The sequence below is a fragment of the Trematomus bernacchii genome, unplaced genomic scaffold (assembly GCF_902827165.1).
Source record: "Trematomus bernacchii unplaced genomic scaffold, fTreBer1.1, whole genome shotgun sequence".
In the NCBI taxonomy this organism is placed as follows: Eukaryota; Metazoa; Chordata; class Actinopteri; order Perciformes; family Nototheniidae; genus Trematomus; species Trematomus bernacchii.
In genome coordinates this window covers 3355427-3379920 of record NW_022987778.1, presented here as the reverse complement: position 1 = coordinate 3379920, position 24494 = coordinate 3355427, and the positions used below count along the sequence as shown (strand labels likewise).

Here is a 24494-nt window from a genome sequence, read left to right as displayed (position 1 = left end):
ATTATTTAATATGCATTAAATTAGACAACTAATATTCCCTCTGGATTGTTTTTAAGTTGTCCTCTCTGCAGTTTCCTTGCTTCTTAATATCTATTTTAATTACACAAGTCTGCAACCCAACCTTATTCCCTGCATGTTGTTTCCTTATGATCAGCAGATTTTAGTCTCACGGCTGCAGCAGCTTTGTTTTCTCACTTGGCTCTTTAACTGTAATGTCCCTGTCTGTATGTTTTATCTTCAGGGCCTATGTGGAGAAATACCTGCTGGAGAAATCTCGTCTGGTGTACCAGGAGCACAATGAGAGGTGAGCGGGTTTGACTGAAAAGAGGAAGAGGAGGAAATATCTGAATACATCTGTGCACTGATATTTTATTACTGAGACATCTGACATATTTTGTGTTGACATGTTGTTACTAGGGCTGCTCGATTATGGCAAAAATCATAATCTCGATTATTTGGGTCAATAATTGTAATTGCGATTATTAAATGCGATTATTCATTGACTTTGAAAACATCAATTTATTGTACTTTAAAACAAATACAAATAATAATTTGAACTTTTTAACTGTTGAATTATACGTTCAGAGTAATCAACTGAAAAACCAATACAAAATAAAATAAAATAAATGATACATTCATGTCTACATTTAAAGGTAGGTAAGTTTGAGAAACCAGCTCGAGATCGCTAGAATTTGAAAATACACAACCGGAGAAAATCTGCCACTTCCTTATAGAGCCCCTCCTCCAAGACACACGAACGCGCACATGACCAATGAGGGCACGAGATAAGTTTGTGCACAGATGGAAGGCTGACAGGCAGGTAGGCCATCCAGTTATTTTAGCCGGGCCGGCTCAGATGATTGGTCGTGCTTTTTACAGTACTACGGCTTCCACAGATGCAATTTTTATATGGATTTATTGTCAAAGCACTTAAGATATTCATTGCTATCGGGATGTTAAGAGCATTCCATGGAATATAACAAAAAGTGTATCTCGAGCCGGTTTCTCAAACGTACCTACCCCACCTTTAAATAAATAATATCAAAATAATAAATACCAATAAACAAGATCAACAAACATGTTGCAGTGCACTGTCACAACCTGAAAACTCCTTAACATATAGCCAACATTTTGGTAAAACATATTCAACATATTCCACTCAGTTAAACATTAAAGGCTGGCCCACTGTCATGGTCCAGAAGTAACAGGAAATAAATGTTGAACTACAATTTAAGACCAAATAAAAATGTTTTGGCCACCATGGCAAATGCTGGTAGGGCTGCTCATGTCATCTCTTAAAGATTGTTTGCTAGAAACACCAGCCTGTTTACATGGTCTGGTTTCAGAGATGAGCGCAGGCAGGTGACAATATTGCCACCGGTACTGAAGACTAGGGCTGCTCGATTATGGCAAAAATCATAATCTCGATTATTTGGGTCAATAACTGATATCACGATTATTAAAAACGATTATCCATTTACTTTGAAAACATCAATTTATTGGAGAAAAACAATGTGAACAGTATGTTTTTAACAGTTGATTACCCTGAACTTTAAAGGTGGGGTAGGTAAGTTTGAGCGACCGGCTCGAGATCGCTAGAATTTGAAAATACACAACCGGAGAAAATCTGCCACTTCCTTACAGAGCCCCTCCTCCAACACACACGAACGCGCACATGACCAATGAGGGCACGAGATAAGTTTGTGCACAGATGGAAGGCTGACAGGCAGGTAGGCCATCCAGTTATTTTAGCCGGGCCGGTTAAAATGATTGGTCGTGCTTTTTACAGTACTACGGCTTCCACAGATGAACATTTTTGTATGGATTTTTTGTCAAAGCACTTAAGATATTCATTGCTATCGGGATGTTAAGAGTATTCCATGGAATATAACAAAAAGTGTATCTCGAGCCAGTTTCTCAAACTTACCTACCCCACCTTTAAGTATAATTCAACTGAAAAAAAAAAAATATATTATTTAAAAAAGAAAGAAATAATAATAATAATACAAAAATAATCGTTTTATTTCGATTACGTTATTTTCGTAATCGTTGCAAGCCACAATCGTAATCGCGATTAAAATACGATGAATTGAGCAGCCCTAGTTGTTACTTTACTCATTCAACACAGTTTAGTTTTGTCTTTCTGACATACTCTCATCGGGAGATTTTGTCCCAAACTTCCCTCCTTTTTCTTTTTTGTTATTTGTAACTACAATGACAAAAATAAAAAGGAGAAATTACCTGGGAGTTTAACAGCTATGCTTTTAATATATTATATGCACTCATGTCTTTTGTCGTACCCTTAAATCTAATCATCTTAACGTCACATTACCATGAACATCTGTTTAAACCATAAACTTCCTTTGTAAATACACATTTCTTTCCATTAAACATCTCAAATATATAACCCTAACCCTGGTACAGCTATAAATAATAAGAGAGAAGGACAGAAACGTGAAACATTGAGAGTCATATTCCTTCTTGTTGAGAAATAATATGTCAAATCCATATCTCTTCACGGATGTGTCTCAGAAACATAATACTGAAATAGTCTTCACTTCCTCTTCAAGCTGAGCACATACAGTATATCAGGTGTCCATCTGAGATACGCCTCTGCTCTCTGCTTTGCAAGTTAACACTGCAAACTATCACGTGTCCCTTTTGAGTTCAGTCATTTAATTACACAGCAGAACTATTTTAGAGAATGAGAAACTCCTTTTGTGATTTCATCTTTTCTTTGTGTTCAGTTTCTCTGTCTGTTCTCACTTCTTGTTTTATTTGCTGCACATCCTCTAATGCAGCACACACCTATACATAAACACATAGAAATCGCCACCTGTACCCACATCCCTAAAAGAATGGTTATTCTCTTACACCACATACTCTTGTCTGGGTCTGCCTCCGTATCATTCAACAGTTGAAACAAACAGAAAAAGACCCTCAGATCCCACCAGCGTAATGGTTTTTTACAAGAAGGAACAGAAACATTGTAAAAGCCTCCGCCGGTCATCTAATCCCTCTCACCCTGATTGGCCCGGGGTCTCTGTTTCATGCTGATGACAGGCCCTGGCAGCCATATTGATAGAGGGTAGAAACTGAAGACGGGACCCCCCAGACGAAGCACAGAGGTGGGGGAGAAGACGGACTGATGATGAAATGCAAACTACCTTAAATCTTAAAACTCCCGCATCATGACAGGTTGCCTCTGTTCGACCTTTAGAGGAGGAAAATCAAAACGAGCTGCGCTTTGCAGTAACGCTGTGAGGCTTCATGGCTCTTAACTTTGATGCTGGTTGGTTCAATAAAAGGCTGTCAGCAAAGTGTGGTTCTGTCTGAAAATATAAGTGGTATGTTTTCTTTTAAATCTGAGGCCATGGTTCTCAGCAGGAAACCGATGGACTGTCCACTCCAAGTAGGGAATGAGTCCTTACCCCAAGTGAAGGAGTTCAAGTATCTCGGGGTCTTGTTCTCGAGTGAGGGTACAATGGAGTTTGAGATGGGCCGGAGAATCGGAGCAGCGGGAGCGGTACTGCAGTCGCTTTACCGCACCGTTGTGACGAAAAGAGAGCTGAGCCAGAAGGCAAAGCTCTCTGTCTACCGGGCCATCTTCGTTCCTACCCTCACCTATGGTCATGAAGGATGGGTCATGACCGAAAGAACGAGATCGCGGATACAAGCGGCCGAGATGGGTTTTCTCCGCAGGGTGGCTGGCGTCTCCCTTACGGCCCGTCCACACAGCGGCATGCGTTGAAGCTTGACGGCGGGCGTGTCTGAAACTCGACCAACAACCAATCACATGAATCTCCCGCCCCTGACACACAAGCAGCGGTTTGATTGGCTAGAGCTTGTACTGGCATATGATTCGATTGGCTGACGCTTCTGCCGAGGCTTCAAAAGTTGAACATTGCTCAACTTTTGCAGCGAGCCACGCCAGCAATGCTCCGCTTCGCTTCCCACAATGCAGTTCGGCGAAAAGTGACGTCAAACCATTCAAAGTGAATGGTGAAGCTTTCAACGCACGCCGCTGTGTGGACGGGCCGTTAGGGATAAGGTGAGAAGTTCAGTCATCCGGGAGGGACTCGGAGTTGAACCGCTCCTCCTTCGCGTCGAAAGGAGCCAGTTGAGGTGGTTCGGGCACCTAGTAAGGATGCCACCTGGGCGCCTCCCTAGGGAGGTGTTCCAGGCACGTCCAGCTGGGAAGAGACCGAGGGGTAGACCTAGGACCAGGTGGAGGGATTATATCTCTTCGCTGGCCTGGGAGCGCCTTGGGATCCCCCAGTCAGAGCTGGTTGATGTGGGGAAAGGAACGTTTGGGGCTCTCTGCTGGAACTGCTACCTCCGCGACCCGACCACGGATAAGCGGGAGAAGATGGATGGACGTTTTCTTTTAATATATTGTGTTGTATACTTCTGTCACTGAGGATCTTTAACAATACAATACAATACAATACAATACAATACAGCTTTAAAACCTCCAGACCAAAGTGCTGTACAGTCAAATAAACAAACAAAATATTCAAAAGATCACACAGCACAGCTCACACACCATAAAACAAGTACAAGTAAAATCAATAGACAATTTAAAAGCAATAAAAGCAATAATCTAAAAGATGTCAATACGCCAAGGACAAGAGATTGGTTTTAAGAAGCGATTTAAAAACAGTGGTAGAGTTGACATGATTGAGCAATCTCTCACATCTGTACGCTCACTATGACCACCACCACCAGCAGCTAGCTAGCTTAGCTTAGCACAAAGAATGGAATCAGTAGGAAACAGCTAGCATGGCTCTGCTGATGGTTATAAACTCAGCCTGAAGTCGAGCCCTTTGGCGGGTTAGCACAAATCTTTTTGGGGTCAAGGGCACTGGTTTAGGTTTTGTATCCATGTCAGTAATGGATGTGTTCGGGGAAACAACGAGTCCCCTTTGCCCTGAAAACACTGTAATCATTAAGAAACCTGATCTGCACATGTCAGCATTCCTGTTTACTGCTGGGACTTCAGATCGGCCGCCAGCTAGGGAACTATTTTAGAAGCTCATTCAGTGTTTGTTAAAATTAAGGTTTATTAAGAGTTACTTCTTAAGGATGATTCAATGTATTATTTTGAGAAAGGTTTGAAGTTTACACAGGAAGAAAGCATATCGTAGCATATTCATGAGGTCAGATTTCCTGGTTAATCGTAGCTGAAATAACAGCAGGAGCAATGACGGTGATGAAAATCATACATTTATCAATCAATTCATCATTTATAAAGCCTAATATCACAATTATACACGTGTCATATGACCCTCTCTATCCTTAGTAAGCACAAGGAAAAACCAAACAAATACAAATCGAAGGGAAACGGAGACTAGACATCATTAGATAATAAACATATCTAACATAACATAATAAAATGCACAAAGAATCCAAATGACAAAAAGTACAATGTGACTGTATATGAAAAAGTGGATCCAAAGGAAGGATGTCGAAAAAGAATCAAAGTTTCGCCTGGAAAATGCCTGGGAATATATAATATTTAGTATTGTATTAAAATGTAAGCTCTACTCGTACTACATCTTAGTTTTTAATTAAAATCATCCTTCTCCTCATCCACCAATTACAGATCGGGATTCTTTAATATCCGCTCGGGGCTTTCTAACTTTCCACCACTCCATCAGACTCTAAGCGTCCCTGTGCAGAGAAGAGAAGCTTGTTTCCAGATGTAGTAAATTACTTCTCAGCATTTGTCACAGAAGCTCATCTCCTGACCTGCAGCCTACACAACACACTGCCGCTTTGTCTGAGTTGAAATGTGAGCATGTGGGGTTGAAAAGGTGTGACTTATTTGTTAAATGCTACAGGATTTAGTTGTGGAACAGGCGGCAAACAGATGGTTTTCACTGTGCTCTTTTGCAAATCTTTGAACAGAGTTTTCTCCCTGAGGCGTCGTTTCAGCGGAGCGAGGAGATGTGAAAGCTGCCATCCTCACTTCACCTCTGATGGAATTTAAAATGTTTCAAGAAATCAATAAAGGAAGGGGTTTCGTGTTGTAGAATCATACCCTCTAACTTGTTTTGTGTGTGTGTGTGTGTGTTTTGTGTGTGTAGGAACTACCATGTTTTCTACTACCTGTTGGCCGGAGCCAGTGAAGAAGAGAGGAAGTCCTTCCACCTGCTCAAACCTGAGGAATACCACTACCTCAACCAGGTGCGCACACACACCAAAGCAGAAACACAGTACATATAGAAATACAAATCTCTGACATATGTTAATGCCTTTCTGATGTGTTGGCTTTCAAATGAGTAAAATCCTGGTTCTAACACCATGAAAAGGAGGTAAAAGCTGCTGCACAATGCTGACTTGCTCTTAAAAATATGTTATTTACAATGACTTTTTACAATTAATTTAAAGCATTAACTACTTGTGCTGTTGGTTCTAATTAGAATTAGAATCAAGCAATGACTCAAAGACATTTATTGTGACATGACAAAAAGACACACATGTTATTCTTGAAATCAATCCAAAGCAGCATACACCAACGATGATAAACCAACAGTTATTCTTATTGAATCAAAAGCCTTTTTAAGGGGAAATTATTCTGTGACAGTAAGAATAACAAGGTAATTGAGTAAGACATAAAATACCTGACTTGTAATTTGTGTGAAAACATTGTTATCATTACCTTTTAGTTAATCGTGTCCTTATATTTTAACTCCAAATATATTCAGATTATGATCATTTAAATTAAAATTAAAATGTTTTTTTCTTGTGAAGCAAAAGCACACTTCCGCTCACTTATTCTGTGCATACCTAAGAGACTATTTCCAATGTGAGGAAATTGGTGAGTGCCACAAATCCTCCTAAATCACCCGTAAATCGCCACATAAAACAAAGTGGATCTCACAAGTGACATTTTAGTTTTACTGCTCTACGAAGAATTCATTTCAAATGGTAATAACAATTCCTCTCATTACAAATAAAGAACATTCATCGTAAATTCCATACTTTATTATTGATAAATGAGGCTTGAAGGCACTAAGTAGAGAGATTTATGGATGGTGAAGATGATTATAGCAAATTCAGCATCTTCCTTTCCCTCCTTTCTCTCTTCTTTACTCATTTATCAGAACTGGATCACTCCTCTGAAGTGTTAATCTCAGAAGCCAAGAAATGTCAACCCTGCATCTGTGTGTGTGTGTGTGTGTGTGTGTGTGTGTGTGTGTGTGTGTGTGGTGTGTGTGTGTGTGGGTGTGTGTGTGGTGTGTGTGTGTGTGTGTGTGTGTGTGTGTGTGTGTGTGTGTGTGTGTGTGTGTGTGTGTGTGTGTGTGGGTGTGTGTGTGTGTGTGTGTGTGTGTGTGTGTGTGTGTGTGTGTGTGTGTGTGTGTGTGTGTGTGTGTGTGTGTGTGTGTGTGTGTGTGTGATATATGTGTATGGAGGGTTGTGTTCACGTGCCAAAAGCCCATATGTGTGCATCTTTCTCGGTACATCTGTGTGTGTTGGCAGCAGATGTGTAAGACTCAATTTCCCTCGTCCTATATCAGTACACTTGGGACGCAACAACCCAAAACAAAATCTCCTTTGTTCTTCTCTTTTGGCGTCCCAAAAAAGTCACATTTTTTGTTTTTCTTACCCTCCGTTAATCCCCAATGACAACAACAACACCCCCCCCCCACACACTCATCCTAACATCCTCGTGTTACCATGCAGCTCTGTTTCCATGGCAACCGCACATACTCAGGAGTTAATCTGGCGTTGACTTGCTCAGAGAGCGCCGGCGGTCACACACACACACACACACACACACACACACACACACACACACACACACACACACACACACACACACACACACACACTCCTGAAACACATGGTGTCACAGAGGAGCAAAATTATTATCCATATTTATCTCTCAGTGTTCATCTGTGTCTTCCTGTCAGTCTCTCAGCAGTACATTCCCCCGTCTCCTGTAATCCTTAAATAACCAACATTTTAGATAATAATAATATAAATTGTAAGTAAGTGTTGCTCATTGTGATTATCCTACAGAGGATTCTCACCTGAATCTGCAGCTTAGTTTAACAGATCTTTGTGCAAGTTACAACTCATTGTTGTAAGTAACAATGTAATAATAATGTATTAACTCTCACCTCTCTTATTATGTGCTGTTATCGGCTTCAGCTGGGCTTTTTTTTTTAAATTGAAATAGCTCTTAAACCCACTTCACACTTCCTCACAACAAACAGACACACAGTTTGCTAAGAAGTGCCATATCAAATGTAATATGTGATTAGGTAATGTTAAATCCAGCGTTGCAATGGCTGTCTCCGGACCAATCAAAAGTAGTTTAAATAGAAGGATTTACTGGGCTGCAGACAATAAATACTAAAAAAGGTTTTTATTATTAAATATGTTAAGGATTTGAATGTTTATTAGATATTTTAAGCACCTGTACTTTACTTTACGTACTCAATGTTATGTTGACCGCTTTTATGCTTATTTTAAGTCTACAGTTACTATTTCACTTTTGTACAGTATACAATAAAGTACAAAGTATCAACCAGCTAATACAGTAAGGTGCTAGATAAGTGCATACGTACAGTAGTAATGAAAACGTCTATACTTTTACTCAAAGTATTCGTTTCTGAAAGTAAAGATCACATAATGAAAGAAAGTCAGTGACATCATTGAAGCAGTTTTCAGAAATATGAAACCTCTGGATTCAATGACTGGAGATGTGTGTGTGTGTCTGTTTCCTTGTGTGTGAGGATTAGTACTTTTCTTCCTCACATATTAACAGCATGTGTCACTTTTCTCAGTGTGCGTTTTGTTGTTGTGTAATTCCTGCCTTCTTAAAACCCGCTCTGCCTTGCTTCCAGATGACAAAGAAATCGCACAAACTCCACTGGGACAATTACTATGAGAGCGACCTGGTCAGTATCCCTGTGGATGACGACTCGTCTGTGTGTGTCGTTGGGTGTGTCGTTGTGCTCGGGGTTTTTGGTGCCAGGCTTGTTCTCGTTCTCTCTCCGCTGTGCACACACACACGCCTGCTTTGGATCAAAGACTGAGGCGACCTGAAGTGACCTCAGCGGGTCACACTCAGAAAATAAAACGTTTAAAGGGATCCATTTATTGTAAAGACTCTGATACTGTAAAATATATTTATCGATGGTTTTTATGCAGTATCTCATTTAAATTGAGGTGTTAGTAAAACTTGACACTTCATTTGTATAGCTTAATTTTCTAATAGGTATTTTAGTTGAATTTCCTTATTTTAACATTCAAATCAGAGACATATCGGAGGTCAAAAACACATTTCTCCTTTTATGATAAGAAGAATTTGACCTCTTAAATCCTAATTTCTTCTTGAAACAAAGCTACATAACTATATATCTTCAGTATGGTAATAAGCTAAATAAAACTCAAACATAAAGGGATCCCTTTAAACTAATATTTGGCTTTGGATGCTTTGCTGTCGGGATTTTATGGAAAATATGTTGAATCTGGGATCTGCTGTCTTTAAAGGGAAGGTTCAGGATTTCACTTCAAACGCCACATTTGCATTCATTAACTGAAATATAACAAAACAGTGCAAGTTAATGTACTTTAGAGAAAGTAGAAGTCATAGGGTTATTATAACAAAACAGCCATTAGCATAAGGTTGAATACAAGAGCAGAAAAACAGGAAAAACTGTCAGTATTATATATAATAATGAGGTTTATTTGGACAAGGTTGTTCAAGAAGACTGCAGATAAATGGCATATGAATTCACAAACAGATGCAATGTTTGCAGAGGAATTTCCTTCAATTAACTTTTCATTTGTAATTGTAATATATGTCAGGTATAAGTCAGTAGGAATCAATACTTAAACTAAATTTCCAATAGATATTTGAAAATAATCCAATAGTTTAAAAACATAATCAAATATAAACAAACCCTTATTGTCAGGACTGTCAAATTTGATTATTTAAAAGGTTGTAGTAGTATCTGCCTAACAGTAAAAGCCAACAACTTGTTTGCCAAATGTTAGGTTTACATAAGCAGTAACTTAATATAGCTATTATTCGGCTGAATGAAAGTGAGCAGTGAGGCCTGGATCAATAAGATAACATTACAAAAGCTGGATTTCTCTCGTGTGTCCATATGTAACCAGAATCCAGCTCGGGAATAGTGGATCCTGCTATTACACAATGCACTATTTAAAGATTTCTTGAAAATGAATGTTAACAAAAACAGCTTTTGATTTGAATGATTAAATAGGTACAAAAATATATACAGAGGGAGGTCATTTTATATCAGCACAATAGCTTTTACTATCAAACCTTTCTGTGAGGTAGGTATAATCAACCAGGATTTAAAAGTTGTACGAATTCAAATTACTACTTGTTATTTCTTAAAAGATAACTTCCTTACATGCAGTTTGTTTAAAAAGTGATCAATCACATCCTGAAACTTCCCTCTAAGTGTGTGTGTGTGTGTGTATGTGTGTGTGTGTGTGAGAGTGTGAGTGTGTACCGTTCTTTGAGCCACTGTCTCCACCTGAGGTGAGTGATGTTTGGTCAGTGGGATATGGTGTGTGTGGTTAAGGGATTCAGTATCTGCTAATAGGAGATTATGTTACTTTGACTTTGCCGGCGAGCAAACACTTGAAATGAGAGTCGGTCAGAATAAATAGGACTCATCTGTTGGTCTTAGCTCTTGATTTTGGCTCATTGTCCCCCACTTCTTTTTATTCAGGAAAGGTTTTCTGAGGACACTCTTAATGTACAATAGATCCTGTTTCACATTCATCTAGTTAAATGAGTTTTGCACATACAATCTGTCTTTGAAATATCAAATACTCCCCATTATGCTCAGCTCTGATATTCTGTCGTCCGTAGGATTCCCAGGGTTCACAATTGATTTAATGTCAAGGCAACAAATGTGGAGACATGCTGTCTGTGTACATTTCTAAAATCACTTTGACACATCGTTGCAATGAAAGTAGCATTTATTGACGAATTTAGGATTTCTTCTAACATAGCAACAATGCACATCAAAGCTTATGCTGCTGAGGATTTTAGAAATGTCTTTGATGTCGCTTTAATTCTTATTTTTCATTGTCAGTCCTCGTTAAAATATCAAACTGTTTTAGCCATTGTGAATCCAAGCAGCTTCCGTTCCTAAAAAGGAGAAAGCTACACATCTAACGTTTTTAAAGCCAGCCTATAGGACAGATTAATTGATAGTCAAAAAACATATTATCTGAAAACTACCCTTTTCAAAGAAAACTTCAGCATTATAAAAATAAACTGTAAGATTGACATGATTGATGCGTTCATTTTAGAGCTAAAGCAATGATGTGTTTTAGCCTAGCTTAGCATAAAATAGCTGTTTCTACTGTGAAAAACGACACATACTTACAACTCTTAAGATGCCATTTTTACAGACAGTATTTAGTTTGTCTTCATAACACAAACATTTAAGAAGGTCCATTTCTGATTTTGGTTGGAGTAACACGATAACTTTCACAATGTAGCCTACTTAAATATGCTTCACATGAGCAATGGGCAGATGGATAAAACGTAATTTTATCAAGAAATAGACCATGTAACTCCATAAATATTATATTTGGTTCATGTATTGGTTAAAGGCATTAAGCTACAAAAACATCATGTTATCAAGTCAGCTTTTAAGAACCAGGCTAGCTACTTCCCAAATGCTTAGCTTTGCTAGGCTAACCACGCCCTGATCCCATATATTTGTTTATTTTCATGATTTTGAATTGCTATCCTCTATTATATTTTAGCATCTTCAAAACCTTTTTTCTTATATGGCCTTGTTTTTATTTGAAAGGTTATCATAATGCCTTCTTTCGTTTTATTTTAAGCTGTTTTGAATTGTTTTGTTATTACTAGGGGCCACAACATGGAAATACATTTGCTTTGCTGTCCCAAAAGACAACATAAACACATTTTAATGTATCTTCTCACTCATCTCACACTTGCAAAGGAAGCCTATAATGTTCCTTTGCCTAATTGTTGAACTACTCCTTAAACTTCGCTGACGCTTGTTCCCTCGGCTCCTCGCTCTCATATTTTTCATATCCCCCGCCTCGCTGTTTGCTGGCACGCTGTCTCCCTCAAGGGTCTGCCAATGACCTCATCAGTCTGTGACCCCCGCTTCAATGCCATGATGTCACCGTCTTGACAAACCCATAAACACACACACACACACACACACACACACACACACACACACACACTCACACTCACACTCACACTCACACTCACACTCACACTCACACTCTCACACACGTACACACAGCAGCTCTTGACAGCTGTCTGAGCATCTGACCAGCCCTTTGGGTCTTTTTAACCCTTGACCTCTCCCATTGGCTAATGTAGGGGGGGGGGTGGGCTCGCTGCGGTAAATAGAGACACCCAATGCTTTAGACATGTGTGTATACAGACTCCAGATGCAACGTCTGGAGCTGAAAATAGAAAATAAACCAATGTGAATTCATAAAAGATTGACTAACATCCCAAAGACCAAACATGTTCTGGATGTTTGTGTTTGATGTGTGCAGTCGGGTGTTTGGTTCTGGGCCGCTGTGGCTGTGTTTTTTTTTATAAATGCATTTTGTGCTTGTTTTGGTGTCTATGGTTTATGGTCGTGTGGAATGTCTAGTGACGGGGTGGCATGCTGCTTTTGCCGCAGAATCGACAGGGTGCCTTGTCAACATAAATCATGATTAAGTCATGGTAAGTAAGCCTCGGCTGGACGGCACATTAATTTTAACTGGATCCATGAGCGAATCTGTTAAAAAGCTGCATGTGCTGCGTCAGCTGGGCTTGACTCAATTTGGTGTAATTCTGCAACCAGAAGTGTTTGCAACCGGCAAACAGTTACAATTGTTATGAGTGAGAAGAGATTCTTTGTTTAAAATCTGAAAGAAGAGCAGATTGTTTCCTAATCATCCTTTCTCAAGAAGCACCAATAGCTACGGTTTTGCTTTTCAACCAAGTATTCCCTCGCAACAGACCCAAATTGATCTCTTTATTTCTCAACTTCCTTAAACGTATCACATTGTGCTGCTTGGCACTGAGGTCTCACATACCCAGCAATTTGAAAACTGCCTTTTTACACGGGTCTCGTCGTGGCTGGAGAAGCCTCAAAACCCCTTTGTTGCAATTGGAGAAGCTCGCAGGAGAAATACGCCGATTGTTGGCTCCGCACTTCCTGAGTAGTTTCGGAGCCAGAGGAAAACAATGGAGAGGCAGAGGAGTGTTGAATGTTAAAGCGTACAAGAAGAGGAGAGTGTGGATTATGGGTTCCTGAGTCTCCTCTCGCTGGCCGCTCGCTGTGGTATGTGCTAATTACAGCCTGAGCGAGACATGCTGACCAACCGGAGGCCTGAGGAGACACACACACACAGTCACTGTGTATACACACACACACACTGTATACACACAGTCACTGTATACACACACATCTACATACCTCACTTTTTTCCTACGCTACTATCACTGTATGATGTTACTGACTACCAGTGACACAGAAATGCATTCATATGTTCACTAAGCGGAGTTTCCCCAGAAAACGTGTTAACAGAGGTGGCTTGTGTTTCATTTCCACTCTGCTATAATTAATCTCTTCAAGCTACTATATAATTTGAGTAATTAATCAGTCATCTGCTGAGCTGAGTTAGATGGCCATCACTGCTAATACATTTTAGTTTGTATGTGATGGTCTTATCCAATAAAGATGTGGTCTTTGCCATCTGATGAGTAGGGTTAGAAACCGACTAACACATCGACTTACAAGGGACAGCCCTAGTTCTACCTTAGATTTAAGGATTACATGATATATATATTTTTTATATTTCATTCATTTTATGGTGCAATAACTTCCTGATATATTAGCTGATGATATATAGGGGGAAACCCTGCTTGGTCACACATATTCACACACTCTTATTTATATTCTTCAGTACACGTGTACGGTAGATAGACTCATTCAGCTCTGAAACATTCGTCCATTAGTCTCACAAAGCTCCAAGTCATCTTTATTTGCAGTGGAATAGTTTGGATTGTTTTCGGAAGGTTTAAGGCAGAAGTTTATATGTTGAAAATGTATTTAAGAAATCCATTATGATACTGATGTCTCTCTCTTCTCCCTTTCTCTGTGTGTGTGTGTTTCCACCTGACACCAGCAGGACTGCTTCACAGTGGAAGGAGAGGATCTGAAACACGACTTTGAGCGGCTGCAGCTCGCCATGGAGATGGTCGGCTTCTTACCCACCACACGCAAACAGTAAGATCAGCTGTACAACTGTTGATTTATATAAATGACCAATTCATTTTATGGATAATCAGACATAGAAACAAAGGCACCCACAGATAAAGAGATTTTTACAACATGGTCCCAGTATAATAGACAACAAATTCAACATAAAAAAACTAAAACAAGCATGATATCCAAACATATGTAACCACAGGACAACAAAAACAATCATTGCATTTTACTATAAATGTCTTACCTATGATCACAAAACCTCATCCCTGTCTGTAAAATCAGGGTCAAGTGGTTTACGTAGACTTTTCTAAAGCACACACAAATCTATCTGTAACTACTCACTCTTTATCGGATTTTCGTTCAGGCACTGGTCAATAGTTTTGTATTTGATTAACAAACAAGAGTGGTATTGATCTTCTCATCTTACTTAAAGAAATATTACAAATAAGAGTACTGTATTTCCCAAATGTTAAACTACTCTTTTTTTAGGAGACAAATAGAGTCCCTAAAGTCATTAAAGTCATTTGTATTGAATATTTCAAAAGGTGTAGGTCAGGAACTTTTGTATAGTCATGTTCTTCGCTCGGCTTGAATCAGAAATTGTGAGTATAACTTGCATCCTGTTTTGAACTGAATAAACTCTTATAGATAGATATTTGATCAGATACAAAGTCTTTAAGGATATAACGAATCTAGTAGCAGAAATGCCACAGGATGTTACCCTACAAGGTGTCCTGATAAAGAATCCCTGAGCAGAGAAACTGAATTCAAGTGTGGTAAAACATACTCAATAGGACAGTAATTTTACTGCCCAAAAACAAGGAAAATGTCTTAACAATAAGTGCCTTTTTTCTTCTTCGTCTTCAGGATCTTCTCCCTGCTGTCAGCGATCCTCCACCTGGGAAACATCCGCTACAAGAAGAAGACCTACAGAGACGATTCCATCGACATCTGCAACCCAGAGGGCCTGCCCGTCGTCTCCGAGCTGCTCGAGGTGAGACCTTAGTAAAGATCAAATCCATTGTATGTAATGCTGTGGAATGGCGAGATAAAGTTGAGTTTTAATAATAATGCAGTTTTTATGTGGAAGTCCAATGGAAAAAGCCACTTGTCCTTGTCAGATTACTCGGTACATTGTGTCTCGCCGACTCCAAATACTTTGAAGGATAATAAAAATGAAGAATTGGAGCAGGGATTTACCGCAGAGCTTGTTTTTCTCCCTAAATACTTTCTCTGCCATTTTGTCTCCAAAAGTGATTCTATTACACGCTTACTGGAGATACTTGAAACTCCACAGACTTCAACATCCACTGGAGTTTGAATTAGTTTCCTTTTGCTGTGTTTTTTCTTCTTCAAGCCCTGTGAGGCATTTTGCATCCTGATGCCAGGAGTACCTTCTGTAGGAAAGAGCCTTCAGAGAGCTCTCTGCACACGAGTACTGCTTGTTGTGACAGTGAGAGTTAGAGGTGCTTCAGGTCTCAAAGAGCCGTCCAACCATCCGGCGCTTCAACTAAGTTCACTTTGTTTTGAAGCTATTTTCAGACCTCTTGTGCTGCCGTGCTGTTGCGTGGGCGAGCTTTCCCCATATGAACAACAGATCATTGTTGACTCAAATCACCTGCATGGTCAAATTATATTTAAATGAGTGTAAAAACAACAGTGAAATGTTTTGTAAAGCACTTATTTTTCACAAAGTGCTGATTATTTATAGCTTAGCTGTTAAGGTCTGTCTCTAATGGATGCTTGTTGATTGGTCAGTCTTGTCCTTGCTTGCACAATGCAATCATTACTAATATAATTGCATAGTTAGTTTGTCTCTGTAAATAAAGTTCAAATGAAGTTTAGCCGACATCTGGATTCAACAACAATGTTTTGGTCAAACTGTAGAAGTAAATTGCCTCGTAGACTACTTTACATGTGCATTGTGGGCAGTCTCACGCTGGTCAATTCATTTTAACATGTTTTCATAACCTCACTTTTGTTGCATTATTTGTTGTATAATTGCACAATCAAAAAACTAAACAGTTGAAAGCATTTATTTAGGCTTTGATCTGCGCATAATGTATATTTTAATGACCTTAATCTAGAAAAATGTTGTAATTATCGTCCAAATGATGACCAGAGACATTGAAAAAGATTTCCTGGCTGGGTTAACGTGCCACGCAGCGTTTACAAAGTGTATGATGTTGTGCTGAATGTGTGTTCATTCTTGACACTGAGTGCAAACCTCACACACACACACACACACACACACACACACATACACACACACACACCACACACACACACACACACACACACACACACACACACACACACACACACACACACACACATCACACACACACACACACACACACACACACACACACACACTTGTTTTCTGTGAGGACGGCTCAAACATCCACATGCTGTTCTGATTTTCCTCGGGGTCGAGGGATGGTGGCCAGTCCCCGTTACAAACTGCAACGATTAGCCGGATGTGCTTGTTGAGTCGCTGACAAAACAATGTCCGAAGTGTGCTGGAGCCTCCTGTCAACAGCCCGGCGGGATGTTATGACTGAGGAGGACCGCTCTGGTTTCCCCTTTAACATCCAGGCCGGGCTCTTTGACTCTCCACAGGTCCAGGGTTCAGTGACGTGGGCTCAGCCACATGTCGGCCACATGTTCGGGTTAGTGTTTTAAGTCCAAGTTTATTTGGAGGTCGGTTAGTTGGTGCAATGGCTATTTGTCCCCAGTGACGTTTAAAAACATTCTTAAAAGGAATAAGAAGAAAGAAGGAAAAACGAAACACAGCCTAATGAAATCAAACAAACAAAGAGAAACATTCAAACTGCATTTGGAGGGGCGATCTGAACTCTTTACTGTGGCAACAGAATGTTTTGATGGGACAAAAGAGCGGTCAACCAATGGGAAAATCACTTGTATTTCATGCGAGTAGTTGACTAAAAGGGCAGATACTTAAAGCATAAGCATTGGTTGTTTGTTGCATGCAACAATTCTTTAAAATGATTGTTTTCCAGAAATAATAAGTACACATTTTTGATGTTTATTGGAGAAATAAATTGATAAATTGGCTATAAAGGTCAAATGGTTGCTTTCATTGAACTGCAACTTGACAGAAAAGCATTTACTATGATTTACACAGCAAGTGCCTTGAATTTATTTTCTAATTGAATTAGCTCGATGCTAACAGAATGGATGTACAGACCAGACAGGCGCCATCAAAAGTACTTAGCACTTAGTTTTTATTGGTGATGCATGACTTTATTTGAAGACCCTTTGCATAAGAGAAGATGCTAAATGACTTTTTGAGGTTTGTTAAAAGCAGCTATGCGTGGGTGATGCCAGACTGGAAAGCTCAGCTAAAGTGCACAAACAAGTGAAGTCGTAATATGAATGAGTAACCATTGTTTAAATCGGTCTGTACTTTGCTTTGATATGTAAACTATCATTTCACTCAGGATAGGATGTGAGCTCTAAGTGTGGTATAAGTGATTGGCACCAGTGTGGATTGATGAATGAATAGGAATGAAACTAGTCAGGACTTCCTGTTTCCTGTGGATGTGGCACTGGAGGAGGAAGTAGACGGCTGATGGACGGCTGACAGACTGGATCCTCTGAGCGGGGGAATTGAGTGATTTGAGCTTACCACAAAACATTCCTGTGCAAACTGGTAACCGGTCCTTAGAGAGTAGCTTACTGTGACGACAAATCCCACTAAAGCCTGCATTTGTTGATGCCATTTATTTGTAAAAACAGTACCTGAAAACACAGTTTATAAGCCCAAGGCCACTTCATCAAAGTCGAAAATATGCCGATTTTATTTTCCCTAGTAGTTAGCATTTCTGCAAAATATAGGAAGGTTACTCATTGCGATTATTTTGACTGGAGGATGGAGGATCTGTACCAAACAAGATTTTTTTTTTAATAGGGACTTTCTGAAGCATCACAATAATTGCAATAGATGTTTTAGGTGTTTTTTTGAAATACTTAGCCTTTACCAAATATAACGGTTAATGACATTTGGATATTGCACTAGTGCTAGATACCAATTGCAATAAAATACCATCTAATTGCAACCCTTTCAATACATTTTAAGAATATTTCCAGCCTTCAGTGACATGTAATGTTAAAAGCAGAAATGTTAGTGATGTCAAAGTTCATGCACAGCTGTGATTGGTCCATTGAAACAAAGAAGTGGAGCTAATGATCTATGAATGTTGGTGTTTGCTTTATCAAACATAGAAGATAGAGAACGGCATCTGTCAGAGATTACGATTAGACTCTTCATGTCTCAGGGGGAAAATAAATAAAAAAAAGGTTAATACAACAACAGCATCACTGACCCCAGACCAGTGTTTACAAAACTCCTGTGTGTTATGGCGTTATATAGACGTGATCATAGGCGGAGCTGCAAGCCTGTTACCAAGCGACTATTACATGGAAATGTACCGCTAAAGACCAATCACCAGGCTGCAGAATAGGGTTTGCTTTTTTGTAGAGGAGATTACCAGGCAGTGTGAAATAGAAGTCTGATTATGCCACCTGCCACAAACACCCACCAACACACACACACACACACACACACACACACCACACAAACGACACACCCGCACACAGCGCAACTCTCACCCTCGCATCGCACTCGCACATCACACAATTACACACATGCAGCCTTTCCCCCCGTCTTGTTTATGTTAAAGCCTGAACAAAAGGAGCCAGTTGACAAAAATAGATCCATAATGTGTATTAGCTGAACACTCTTGACTGTTGCACATGAAGACGTCAGACAATCACACAAGAAGACATGCTGCCACATGTACTCCACACACCCTAAAAAACCACTCACACACACACTTGGTCTGAGCAGCATCTGGTCGGCCCACTCCCCTAATCCCATATAGATGTAGAAGATGTGTGTGGGGACATCTGCTTCTCACTGTGGCCCCTGTCATCAATGGTTCATCTGGGGCCAAGTTAGAGTCAGTGTGAACTCGCCACATAGTGTTGTACTGTACGTATGTGTGAAAGGGGCAGAGAGCCGTGTTTACGGGCTAATCTTGGCCAGCTGCGTCGGTTAAAAGCAGCAGAGTTATTGTGAGCAGAGGCTTAGTAGATTGTTAGGGATGAGTGATATGGATAAAGTCTTCTGTCATCAGGGTAATGTATGCTGTGTGCCACTTTTTCCTGGAAAGTCCAATTGAGAAACGGCTTATACTGTAGAAAGAAATAAACAAAATGTGATATGCCTGTCTTTAAATAGCTTATACATTGAGGAAAGTATTCCACTACAACCACATATATTAACTACATAATAATCTTGTTTTAATCAAGAAACTGTTTGGGTAATGACATATTGTCTAATGGTATGCAATAGATGTTTTAATGTACATAATACATATCTTTGATATTTATCACATTGTGCACAGTACTTGCAAACAAATCATATGATACGAAATGTTATTGTCCTCTTATGAACATTAAACGATACAGTATATATATGTTATTTTAGTTAGAGTTTGGAGTCAGCTGCAAGAAAGCTTCCCTGGTAGATTTCAGGTGTTTTGTTTAACCATCACAACTATATGCCTTACTTGAATTCTGTATGTCTGTTGCATTATGGGAAGTGTACGATTCTGCATTATTTGGAATCAGACCCATACATGGATCTAAAAGTCTTTATATCTCGGCTTCTGCTGTTTAAATTGTACTCATTCCTTTTTTTAATCTGTCTCGTGTGAGTCTTACAGCGTTATGGAAGTGCAATATTACATTTCTGGAGAACCCTTTTAATAAAAGCATGCCTTTGCACATTTTTGGACCGGGGCATAGCTGCATGTTTTTGTTCTTACTGTTCCCATGACTTCATCACTTTCACCCATCAAAAAAGGTTTATCACAAAAAGTAATCTCACAGCTCTCCGCAGAGAAATAACTTTTGGTTTGATCAGTAGCCATGTTTAATACTAACAAGGTTTGTTTTACTATTGATGCCGAGTGCAATCATTTGACTCTAATAAGTCACAACTTAAACAGCAAATCTCTCTGACAACATGTTAGATCTCTAAAGCTCTTTTCCCACTGGACAAAAACGAAATAACACCCACTAACATCTGGCTTTTGTCTTTAACGGAAAAGGTTACAATTTGCATTTACAGTATCCCTGGGACAAATCATTTATTAATTTGAACTCCTTTAATTAAATGCTATGATGTGGTTAAGTCAATACATGGTTTCTAAAATGAAATAATAGTAATATAGTAATATCATTTATATACAAACACAAAAAAACACCAGACTCCATTGACAGAAACAGTCATTTTACCTTGCTGATCTTCGTATAACACACTTTATTTAAGCTCAGCAGAAACAAGTTTAAACACGTCCAACAATCACCAACTCTGGTTTGTTGGATTGAGAGAGGGACTCAATTAGTTACAGATATGAAGATGAACAATTCCACTATTTACTTACCCTGCTATTATTGCTTGCTGCACAGACATGGCATCAAATGTTACACACCAAAAAAAGAACAGAAACATAATACTTGTCTACTAGAAATGGGAAAGGAATCTATGTTTTAGGCAGGTTCTCCTGTGCTTAAAAAGCCTGCATATAAGAACCAATTTTGGTGGAATAATTAGGCACCAAACCCTGATCTTGACCTTGTCCTTTTGTCTTTGTTTCCCTCATCAGGTCAAAGAGGAGATGCTGCTGGAAGCTCTGACCACCAGGAAGACGGTGACTGTCGGAGAGAGACTCATCGTACCCTATAAACTTGCTGAGGTAACATTTTGTATTCCTCACAGCATCTACATACAGCAACACGTCAACATGTGACATCTACCTACCTGAGTCTCAACTACACAGACTGTATCTGACCTTTACAGTATATGTCGTAAAACAGATGACATATTACTGGTAAATCCCCTTACTGTGTCATTGCACTTTTTTTGAAACTTTGCCTAACATTGGCGGATATATTCAACACATACAGTATTACCACTTACAGTCAAAATGGGTGTGAAATCTAGTCAGTCTCAAGTAAGTAGCCGATAGTTTGGTTATGAAGTGCCTCAGCTGTAGAGGAGATTCTGTGTTTGTGTGTGTTAAGCTGTGGAGTTTTTCTGGGGAGTTTGTTGTGGTACTTCCCCAGCCAGCCCCCCCACCCCACCACCACCACCTCTCTCTGTAAGGCTCTTTTGATAGAGGGCTCTTCCTCTGCAACTTCCTGTTTCCTGTCGAGTCAAGGAACAGGAACAGGGCAACTTAACCCACGTCCATACAGACTCTGCACTCAGCCAAATCTACCTCCATTAGGCTTTAGATGACTGAGAAAGATCCCCATCATTTGGTCAATGATCACGTGATAAAAGTTTCTCTCTTGAAAAGGTCTAAATGCACAGGTCTCTAAATCACATATCCGTTAATGTCTGCCATTGTTTTTCTGCCATACAGTGTTTTCTTTGTTTATCTTTCTGTCCCCAACATGTCTGCAAGGAAATGCTACTCATAGACAGTTACGCTACTCAGTTCAATCCCCCCCATCTGATCTGAGTGTTAGTTTAGCCCAACAATGGTAGCTCCCGCTCTCACCCCCCCCCCCCCCCCCATCCTTACAGTCATGTGGTGTGGTCTCAGGAATGTGCAACCTCCTCTGGAATATACAGTAATGAGTCCAAAAGCCAGATCCTGAGGGTGTCTTTCTTTCTCTGTCAGTTACAAACACAAACATTCCCCTTTTATTGACTATCTGTGTAACAAACACTCAGACAATGTGATCAGAAACAAAATCCTAGACCACAGCCTATAGCTACGATAAGCCCTGTCCTGCAGGTTATGGTGTCAAGTCATGGAAGTTCCCTCCTGTCCTTCACAAGGTAGTGTTATCTTGAAAGGAGCAAGAGGTAAAGGGATATAGTTAGACCTGGAGAGAATGAGGTGGCGACCTTTCGATCTCTGAAAGTCCCCTATTGACCAAAAAGGAAAATATTGAAAAAACAAGATACCATAGCTAACGGGAAACCCCCCGTCTTATGACTTGTCACCATATACTGTAACTGTTTTCTATCGCTTTCCCAGTAATAGTTTTTGTTCAATTTGGGGAAGCAAAACAAGCTGCTAATGGACTGCACTGAAGTGGATTTTCAGTTTTCAATGTATGACATCTATGCCGCTCCATTCTCCAATATTCAGCATTTCCAAGTTTAGTCTTTGGGAGCGTGCATTGGGATGAAAGCGCTCTTTTGCTGAAAAAAAGCTTCCTGATATACCTTCAAAACAACAATGCTTTGCAACAAGGGATCCCTTTTTTACATACAGTGTATTTTGTCTAATGATGAATCACAGATACATACATATTCATTTTAAGTGGGTTTAAAAAATAAAGACCTTTAAGCATGGAGACATGTCACAGTAGAGGCACACAATTCACATTTGAACCTGAGAGTGGGCATAATATGTCCTCTTTAAGCCACCTTAGGTTAAGTTAGCATGCAATGAGGTCAGGAATACCTAGAACAGTAACCCACTAATTTGCACTATGCATTCTCTAGCCAATAACCTGTAACTTAACCAACACATGTGTCTAACCCCAGCTCTTATACGTTTCTAAACCTAAATCTTTAATCCTTAAAAAGACTCAAACAGGCTTTTAAAAATGGAATATCTCCTTTTATTATAAATCCTCACTCCCTGTAATACTGAAATTGGTTATAAAAAAAGATGAATGTATAACCGCCCACACACATCAGGAGAGCATTGAAAAAGAAGACCTGCTCTGATCTGACTCAGAGGCCGTGGGAGAGAACTGAGGCCACCTGTTGAATCCATAACACGCCTGCTTTTATTCAAAGGAAATGTGGAGAAAAGAACCTGGCAATTGTTGCCGCTTCTTCTCAGAAATGAATTATTCGATGAGGAAGGTTGAGTAAATGTGCTAGGCAGCTGTCCCATCCACCCACAGTTAGATGTGAAGGCTTTGGCTCGTGACCTGCTGAACCTCGGTGGGCTGCAGAGTGGAGGAGCTGGTTTTTCCCCAACTTCAGCCAATAAGATGCCTGAATTCATTGGATGGGCCGTGGTTGAGTCAGGTGGAATGCATTTATGAAACACTTGGGTTTGAGTAGTAATGAGAGTAAAACTATTTCCCATTTCATGCAGGGAAACTGTGCTTGGAAACCTCAAAGGAAGTCATAATCTGGAGTTTGTTAAAGTGTTTCAGCATTACTCAAAGAATGAATGTGTCGTCACAGTGCAACATTTCAGTTTTCAATCCAGCTTTTCACATTTCTTTTTTTCAAGCTTCCCGTCATTTTGTCTTTTTCTTCAAGCCTTGATAATATGTATTGCACTTTAAAGAAACATGTTTTAGTCAAAAAGGCCCCCTGCTGCTCAGATTTTTATTAATCTAATAATGTTTTCTCAGAAAAGGTAAAGAAACATGGTTTATATTTCAGTTATGCTCTGCAATTGGGAACATCTGGAATCATTGCCTCTCTGTCGTTTATCGTCCATATTATTCATATTTCACCACAATAGCCTCAGCTGTACTTTGCTGGATGATTAGCAAATGATTACATTATATGAGCTTTTTTTGTCGACTGTAGATTTTTTATCTTGTTACTGTATATGCATATCAAATTGTGAGCTATGTCACTGTGCATTTAGACCTCGTTGAGAGAGACTGAAACCAATAATGGAGACTATAACAACATATGGTGTTATGTTGAGGCCAGGGGTCTATACAAACCAAGGCTTTACCAGGGTATAACCTTGCTTAAAAAAAACACCTTTATTAAGTTATCATTGATAACATTTATGGTGAAATTATGGGGAATTCCAGCTTTTTGTCAGCCATGCTGGGCGATAATAATGTCAACCTTTGTGGTTAAGCTCGAGTTTGGACAAATGTATAGTATTTCAGGCCTGGAGAAGTGAGAAAAGACATCAGAGTTTGTGCAGAGCTGCGAGATCATGATCGCGCGTGTGTGTGTATGTGTGTGTTAAGGTGCACATGCATGTGAGCCCAGGTTTATTAAGATAAGGCGTGATGTCTGACTTTGACATATTAGATGTGGCTCAAGATAATCTGACTCCACCACTTCCTTCTTCCTGTTTAAAGACAGACATGGTGCAGTGGAAGAGAGGTGGGAGCAACAAGACGCTCATTCATTTGCTTTGAATTCCTATTAAAGGTTTCAAATGCGTTGAAGTCATAATGAGAGTGGAA

At 39.6% G+C, this 24494-nt stretch overlaps 1 protein-coding gene across 1 annotated transcript in view; it reads left to right on the top strand.

Moving 5' to 3' along the window:
* The window catches only part of LOC117497287 (unconventional myosin-IXAb-like), a 148748-nt gene that overhangs the window by 71694 nt on the left and 52560 nt on the right, over nucleotides 1–24494 (top strand). Inside the window, 6 exon segments of the mRNA XM_034149234.1 lie at nucleotides 242–304; nucleotides 6090–6189; nucleotides 8859–8912; nucleotides 14182–14279; nucleotides 15129–15255; nucleotides 20960–21049. Coding sequence (XP_034005125.1) covers nucleotides 242–304; nucleotides 6090–6189; nucleotides 8859–8912; nucleotides 14182–14279; nucleotides 15129–15255; nucleotides 20960–21049 — 532 coding nt within the window.